This window comes from Acromyrmex echinatior, chromosome 11, assembly GCF_024713525.1.
Source record: "Acromyrmex echinatior isolate Ae372 chromosome 11, ASM2471352v2, whole genome shotgun sequence".
NCBI classification, from domain to species: Eukaryota; Metazoa; Arthropoda; class Insecta; order Hymenoptera; family Formicidae; genus Acromyrmex; species Acromyrmex echinatior.
This window is the reverse complement of record NC_141862.1, coordinates 54,650-63,745: the sequence shown is the minus strand read 5'-3', so window position 1 is coordinate 63,745 and position 9,096 is coordinate 54,650. Positions and strand designations below refer to the sequence as shown.

The window sequence follows — 9,096 nt, the reverse complement described above, 5'->3', positions numbered from 1 at the left end:
TTGATTTATTGGGTCATCTAAAAAGTATCTGCGGTACTTTGTCACTAGATATATGATCATCAATACACATCTAGTGACAAAAAACCGCGGATACTTTTTAGATAACCCAATATTAATACAGTTTGATTTTACAGTTTTATTTCATTCTATATATGCAACATAAGCTTTGATCTAAGAATTAATTAGCAAATTCTTTGTTTTTAAATACGTAACTTCAAATTCATTGAAAGAGGAAAAGAATTAAAAACTTACTTTTCTCGTTAAATATTGTACATAATGTACTCCATCAATTTCTATTTGATAGAGCATTTGTTTGAGCGTTTGTAGACTCAGACATTATAACAGTTCAAATACATTATTTGTAAAAATATTCAAAGAGATGAATGTACGTTATGTGTTAATGAATCAGTTGGATACATTATCCTGTAAATATACAGGTTATGAATTTAATTTAAGCGCGAAAATCTGCATTAGCTCTGCGAGCTCGGTCTTTGAATCCGGAATGGATCGAGCAGCTCGATTGGCTCTAGAAATGTTAGTACCGAGCGCAGATGAGATGACATATAGCAGAAAGATTGTCGAACGATTTTCGTAAAAGAGCAAACGGACGCCTCCGATTTGCAATGCCGAACGCACTTATAGATCCAACCAGTCATTTTCAATCATTTGGTGAGCAGACTAGCAGCACGAACTAAAAGTATTATTTGTTTTGTCTCTCAGGAGCTGCTCGAGATCGCTCCGAATAAACCCAGCATACTCGAAATGTAGGATTCGCACATATGTACGATATCCGTCATACGATGTCCAACATTCATCGTAATAATGGGGCCTCGTATACATTCAAGTTGGCTGACGCTTATCGAATGTCGTTAGTCGTAAAAGATAGGACCCAATCCAAACGTTCAGCAGCCGATATCGGCCTAGTTTTCACTGAGGATTTAATCCGGATCAGAATGTAAGAACCAACCAGCTACAGTCGAGTATTCCTCTGTTACAGTCGAACGATAGGGGAATGCTCGACTGTAATTGATTGATTGAAAATTAGGCCATCGACAGCCGATACAAAAAATTAAGATTATGCGCATGCATATGACGTCTCCCGACTGATTGTAGATCAGGACTGAATGTCATATGTCGTATGACGGATGTTATACTTAGTGTGAATCCTATATTTTAAGTACGGGTTCATTCGGACCGATCTTGAGCAACTCTCGAAAGATAAAACGAATAATATTAATGCTTACAGCATACGATGCTTGTTTTCCTGCTGGATTGCTAGCTGGATTAAAATCTTGCCACCATATTGGCTGCCATACTGGCACTGACAGCCAATACGGTGGCAAGATTCTAAAGCTTTTCATGTGCAGTGTCACGTCAGCGGTACTTATAAAACTTGTCCAGGAATGTCCCTGGCCAAATTACAAATTTTTCCTTACTTCAATAACCGACGGGGCACTAGAACTGCAGGGACCGCCCCTGACATCTTCTCCCCACCTCACGCGCCCTACCAGCATGGAGGGGCACCTTTTTCCTGAAAGCGTACGGGTTCAAAAAAACGGGACTTTCTCTCTCTCGCGAGCAGCGAGTGTTTTAAGGAGTTAGTTCAAAACCTCCCGGAGTCAAGTCTGGTCGAAGAGAAACGGTCTCTTCCAGAGTATCGTGATTTCTAGTTTAATTCCTAAATTCTACTCGCGTGAGCAATCCAATCTAATCATAGGTACATCTTATTTAACCTTCCTAACCGCATCTAATTATTAGTTATAACATAAGTCTGGATATGTGTGTAGCAACTGCAGAAGTTATAAAATACACTAATTACTTTTGAGCAATTATAAGTACGTATATATAATAATATTTGACGAAACCTCTCCTTTTACAATAAACGCCGTCGCGCGTATATGTTTATCGTTTAACTTGGAGATCGTGTGTGTGAACGAGCGGAATCAGCGCCAGCCAATCATCGAGCACCTACAAGGAGCCTGACCAACCAGAGTCCAGACTGAGCCGCGTGTCCCGCACCACGGACCGAACCACCAGCAAGATTCATGAAGGGATTACCGTAGGTTTCTTCTTAACCGAAAGGACGCGCAACTCTCGATTTGTTACCCGCCATTGGTCCCCGGTTTGTCCAGGTATCAATTACCAACGGACGGACCTTGGGACGTAACAGCAGCACGCTGTGGCAACAATCCGTTGGTTAAAAATTTTACATGAAATGACGCACTTCCGACGTAAAATACATTTTGCCGCATCTCATTGAAGTTCAACCGAACAAACAACGAACAGCAAAGAATTCGAAAAAAGAAGTCGAAAAAATCTGCAATATTTGCAAAAAATATGAAAATTAAGTATATTTACAATGAGTATTTACAATAAGTTACATACAACGAATACATTTTTATTACGATTTGAAGTGATGAGGATATTCTAAATTCTAAATAATTACCTAAAATGATAATTGTCCAAATTGTAACTGCACTAACAGTTACATATAATCACAAGTTTTTATCTTTTTAAGTTTTCCATATTAATTTTTGAGCTGAGGAAATAAAAGACACATATTTGAGATTAAACTTTAATACATGTGCTGTTGCCGTTATTCCTTTTCATGCGTAACAAATGTAGCGGAAGCAATTATGAAAAACTTGTGTAAGAAATTCACTACATATACACACAACAGAGATACCAATAGCGTCAAGGCTGTGTGGCTCAGTAACAGAACGAAAGTTTACCAACTCGGAGGAGAGAACAGGCCTGAGATCGAGATGAGGAGCGTCCTGATATTTTTCTCTGTTGTCGTCAATTGTTTATTGGCATCACGTGACATTTTGCTGCCGCGGCGTGCTGCGCATGAAAAAGCACCTTAATTCAGCTAGCAATCCAGCAGGAAAACAAGCATTGTGTGCCGCCGGCTTAAGGGTAAAGTCCCATAAAACGTATTTGCCGCGTAACCGCGTATCCAATTATTGGTAATTATTTAGAATACCTCCCTCCCCCACACCTTAAATCTTAAAAATCTAATAAAAATGCATTTATTCGACATGTTTTCACTCAAAACGAAAAAACCTGGCAAAAAAACGCGGTCAATCTCGTGAATCGAGTTATTAAGCGTTTAAGTTGGAGATTTTAGAGGTTAAGATATCTGTCATCCTAACTCAATATAGCGCTATATATACGATCTGCATTAATTACACAGATTCACTGCTTTAAAAACACATTTACTGCTTTATAAACACAAATTCATTGCTTTACAAACAAAAATTCACTGCTTTGAGTACACAAATTCTTTAGCAGTGAATTTGTGTTTGTGAAGCAGAGAATTTGTGTTTTCAAAGCAGTGAATTTATGTTTTTAAGTTTGCGGGGAATGCTTGTGAAGTGGAGAGATGTTGATTATATATCCAATTCAGAACAGTGCTGAGTGATTGTTTCAACGACGCATTCCCTATTCCGCATTTGCGAAAAAGCGAATGCGTCATTGTTCTAATAAACCGTATTTTGAGAGGTTAAAATAATTTGATGCTGATTGATATGATGGAATTGTCGAGACGAATGAAGCAAAGACAAAATTTGAGTGCATAAATATAGATACAAGATAAAAAAAGAATGATGCATTACGTACGATTTCATGTGTACGCTTTTCCACACTTTTCCATCACGCCAATTTTGTGTGCTATGTTCACACGATGCGGAAAAATGATAGTAAATGCGTTAAAGTAGTTTAAAAAATTATTGAGATTGTAAATATTGGGTCATCTAAAAAGTATCCGGTTTTTTGTCACTAGATGTGTGTTGATGGTCATATATCTAGTGACAAAGTACCGCGGATACTTTTTAGATGACCCAATATTAATTGTAAAACATTAAAACTAATGATAATTGTTTTTACAATTTGAAAAATTATATTTCATTTTAATAAGCAAATTATTAACATGAAGTTAGTAGTTTTTGAATTATATTCATGCTGGATACATCTTTGACGCATCATGTGAATATAGCACACACAACTTGCGTAATGGAAAGTGCGGAATAATGCTGATTAGTTGCTTCAATAACGCATTTTATATTCCGCAGTCCTATTCTGGACCGTGTAATTTCACTCTTAGTTTTAGTAAAGCTTGCAATAAACTGTTTTGATTCTGAATCTCTTTTCGCGCCTTCTCGAGATGATCGCGCAATGTTCTACCCTTACCCCTCCCCTCCTCCAATCTTAGCAGAGCCATAAAGCTGGTTCTACATTAGTTGCAAGCCAAAAGGCAAGTTTGTTGCGACAACCAATCTGAAGCTTGCATTTTGAAATCAACGTTTCATATTGGCTGTCGCAACAAACTTGTGATCGGCTTTTAACTAATGTAGAACCGGCTTTAGTCTCATCGTAGCGTCGCAAGCGTTGAGATCCAATAAACATCAAACTAGTTCGACTCTGATTGGACCGTAATGCTTGCGACTCGCGCGACGCTGCGATGCGACTAATGTAAAATCAGCTTAGACTCGTTCTACAATCAGTCGTATGTCGGTGTCATACGCATGGACACTGGATTGTCAGCTGCGAATGAAGTTGTTATAAGTCGGTAGTTGTGGTCGGAATAGAAGATAGTCCATTCCCATCTTTTTCGACTACGACTAGATGAAATATAACCTTCGGACAATATTTGTGTATGAATAAACAAATATTTTTATACGGATATATGGATATATTTATATTATATTATAGAATCACTGAATGTAGATGAAATAATTATTGATTTTGTTCGCCAAAATTATTACTTGTATGATAAATGATGCGGATTTTAAAAATGTTAGCAAAAAAAGAGATCTGTGGTAAAAAATATCCACAAATTTGAGAAACTGTTATGGTATAACATGTTAAGTAATTTTTTATTTGTTAAATTATTATTATTTAACATTATTATTATATAAAAATAGTTATTATATAAAATTATTATTATATAAAAATATTTTATAATTTAATTCTTTTGTATTAAATTTAAGAAATGCCTATAAGAGCTGATACTGAGTGAATTTGTATATACAAATTTATTCAAGTTTAATAACTTGAATAATATACGTTTCGATCATCGTTTTGATCCTTTTCAATATTATAAAACTAATTAAATCAATGCATAGTAGTCGTCAAGCAAGTGGAGTTGCATTATTCTACAATCATATTGGGTCATCTAAAAAGTATCCACGGTTCTTTGTCACTAGATGGTATTGATGGTCAACACATCTAGTGACAAAAAACCACGGATACTTTTTAGATGATCCAATATAATTTGCATCCAATTAATAATAAATTTGAATATGTATTCAATGTTTATTTGTATTCAAAGTTTTCAATATCCATTGTATTTAATGTATTCAATGTTTTCAATATCCATTTTTTACATTTGTTCCGACCTTCCGACTTCCATCAACGACTTAATTATAGAATAGCAAGTCGTATTCATGTGCGACATACGTCATATGACAAACGACAGCCGACATCGACATACGACTAATTGTAGAATGGGATTAATATGCTGGATCCGACGTACGTCGTACGACGTTCTGCAACCAATCAGAAAGCAGAATTTTATTTTGTCGTTTGACAGTAATAGGGGAATACTCGACTGTAATTGGTTAATTCTTACATTCTGATTCGGTTTAAATCCTCGGTGGAAACTAGACCGATGATATGAAGCAAAATCCTATTTTTTGATTGATTGTAGAGCGTCGTACGACGCACGTCGGATCCAACAATTGCTCGGCACTCCGTCTCGTGGTTGCCGGTGCGAGCATTCTTGTAACTGTGATGTGACTTTTTCACTAGAGCGAAAACGTGAAAAGTGAAAATTTTTATGGACATTTTTATGTTCGTACATATGCACACACACATTCAAAGAAGTTTCACTTTTCACATTTCCGCTCTAAGGAAAAAGTTACATGATCGCTACCCTACTCTACCTCTGGCGCGCTAGATACTAATGTATCCTTTGTGCCCGTTTACAACACAACCGCTCGGTCTCTAAATTTGGACGTGATTTGGTCGTATCGTCCTCCTATCATTTTCTTTGGAGGCGAGAGTCAATAAGTAAAGAAGAAGAGGTCTGCTGAACGCGACCATTCTTATACTATGATATTAACCTCGCATATAGGTAATGATAGGTAATATAGATAACTCTGTGGTTCATGCGTGTATTTGCGATTACATATGTAGACTCGTGTATCGCAGTTAAAATCTGGCGGCGAGCCTTTTTCAGCTTTGTGCGATCGTTTTAAAAATCATTTTGAGTAAAAACGATCGATTTATCGTTACGTCAGATTAGTTTGAGGTAAGTCCTTTCGAAACACGCTTGGCGATTCTCACGTTTCTATAGTACATTCTAGTACATGCTCTTATGTCACTCGAATTTTCGTCCAGCTTTGATGCAGAATTTCACGTTGAAAAACTGAATGCGCTCTTCTTAACTAATTTGGAATTTCCCTGAATGTGGATTTGACCTATCTAGGATGGCGGGAGTATTCGATATTGAGTTGCACGATGGAGATGCTGCAAATCAGGACGAGTCAGATGACGATGTGATTGACAATAGAGAAGTAGTGTGCATGTGTCTGATAAGCTATAAGTTACATTCAACAGCAACATATTTTAATTTGATCTCTCCTTCGTTCTTAGGAGGAATATAATCATGCCGCAACCGTAAGCGCTATATTAGAGTAAGCATTTCACTCTTTAATAGAATCTCCTTCATATTGTTGATTATTATTAAAGAACAGAAATATTGGCTTACTTTTTAGATCCGACAACTTGGAGAGGGTTCAATTGTCTGAGCAAAATGTGAATCCTGGTCAAGAGAAGGCTGGTCCACAAGATTTTGAATTGTGTAAGATTTTAGGAGAGGGTGGCTATGGAAAGGTCTTCCAGGTAAGGAAAGTCACTGGAAAGGATAAAGGCAGTATCTTTGCTATGAAAGTACTACGCAAAGCATCTATTATACGAAATCAGAAAGATACCGCACATACCAAGGCCGAGAGGAATATCTTGGAGGCTGTAAAACATCCATTTATCGTAAATCTCATGTATGCCTTCCAAACTGGTGGTAAATTATATCTTATCTTGGAGTTTCTATGTGGTGGAGAGCTTTTCACGTACCTTGATCGTGAAGGTATCTTCTTGGAGGATACAGCTTGCTTTTATCTGTCGGAAATTATCCTGGCCCTACAACATCTTCACAATCAGGGAATAATATATAGGGACTTGAAGCCAGAGAACATTTTGCTGGATGCCGAGGGCCATGTTAAACTAACAGATTTTGGCCTTTGCAAAGAACACATACAAGAAGGCACAGTGACACATACATTCTGTGGAACGATAGAATACATGGCTCCAGAGATTCTAACTAGGAGCGGTCATGGTAAAGCTGTAGATTGGTGGAGTTTAGGCGCTTTGATGTTCGACATGCTTACAGGAATGCCACCGTTCACCGGAGACGACCGAAGGAAAACTATCGAAAAAATTTTACGCGGAAAGCTGAGTCTTCCACAATATCTGACGCCAGATGCCCGAGATCTCATTCGAAAACTCTTAAAAAGACAAGTTGTTCAAAGATTGGGTTCAGGTCCGGAGGATGCTGAACAAATTAAAAACCACAACTTTTTCAAGCACATAAATTGGCAGGACGTGATTGCTCGGAAGTTGGATCCACCATTCAAGCCGTCCCTAAAGAGTGCCGACGACACGTCTCAATTCGACGAGCAATTTACGGCGACTGTGCCAGTCGATTCACCGGTTGAGAGTACTCTCAGTGAATCTGCAAACATGATATTTCAGGGTTTCACGTATGTAGCGCCGAGTGTCCTGGAGGAAATGTATGCACAGCCAAGAGTTGTCAATGCTAGGAGCCCGCGTAGAGGACTATTAAACAATACGGGTTTTGGTGCAGCGGCGAGTCTACATGGTTTCTCCTCGCCTAGAACGATGGATGTTCATTTGCGCCCATCGTTAGATCTACAACAACAACACAGGCAACATATGATGGGACCTAATACCATAGAGGATACCGAAATGGTTGATCTCGGCCAATTACCGAACCGTTTATAGTGCTGCGACCCATTGCGCGCAAATTATTAGCTTTTTAATGCAAATTAGGGGACGAAAGGAACATAGCTCATAAATCTGTTTGTATCGTTTATTCTCACATTTATGTGACGACAAACAGAGTTATATTTAGCAAATTTAATATATTATGTATAGCAAAAAGTTATAAGCACAGTGAGTTTGTGATCAGTCTTATCTGATATCGCGATATTGCTTGCGCCTGTGTGTGCAACTTTTCTTAAATCTCTAACAAATTTCAAAAGACAGCCAAACGTTTCTCCGCAATGCCAGGGAGCGAATAGTGTATGTCTTTTTGCTATGTAAATACGTGCGAATAATTGAAAGCAAGTACATTCTTTACAAAATATTTATGAGCAGAATGCAGTTCAAATCTAAAGATTATATCGCAATAGTAATATACAGATATCGCAATCATATCGTTGATTGTAACGTAATTGACTAGTATTAAACTATTTCGAACAATATACATTGATTCATTCAACTCTAAATTAACGGACGCTTTAGAAATAATGCTTACAGAAGAAAATATTTTTCTTTTTCTCTTTTTCTTTTCAAAATCACATTGTGCGATTAAATCTTTTATTTTTTGTTTTAGATCGTGGCAATTTTTCCTATAATATTTTTTTTCTTTCTAGTGCTTTAGAAGATTGCAACATCAGTTTATTTCAAGTAAAACATTGTGCACTTCGAGTGAATATGTGCGAATTGAAATAATTTTCTAAACTGTCGGAGAATTTCATTTTCCATGCAATGGATATACAAATGTTGTATACATATGTAAGAGACACGTTTTATTTTAATGCCGACTTTTTAAGAATAATTCTATATTTCGGATGTTATTCTGGATGTTACGACGATGATTCGCACTTGTACAATGTCCCATTTTAAAGGATCCACATCATCAAATATCTCAGAAATATTGCATTAAATTGAAAAGTATTTCAGACAAAAGTTTTGACTTCGAGGAGGACATAAGATGATATCATTGGTTTGATC

General features: G+C 37.1%; 1 protein-coding gene across 1 annotated transcript; it reads left to right on the top strand.

The window, feature by feature from the left end:
* Window positions 1–5,889: 5,889 nt before the first annotated feature.
* On the top strand, window positions 5,890–8,564 carry LOC105154367 (ribosomal protein S6 kinase beta-1). The gene is made up of 4 exons (XM_087411029.1): window positions 5,890–6,313; window positions 6,403–6,578; window positions 6,658–6,698; window positions 6,780–8,564. Exons 2-4 carry the CDS (start codon window positions 6,492–6,494, stop codon window positions 8,080–8,082), a joined length of 1,431 nt encoding a protein of 476 aa, XP_087267155.1. The 5' UTR covers window positions 5,890–6,313; window positions 6,403–6,491; the 3' UTR covers window positions 8,083–8,564.
* Window positions 8,565–9,096: the final 532 nt, after the last annotated feature.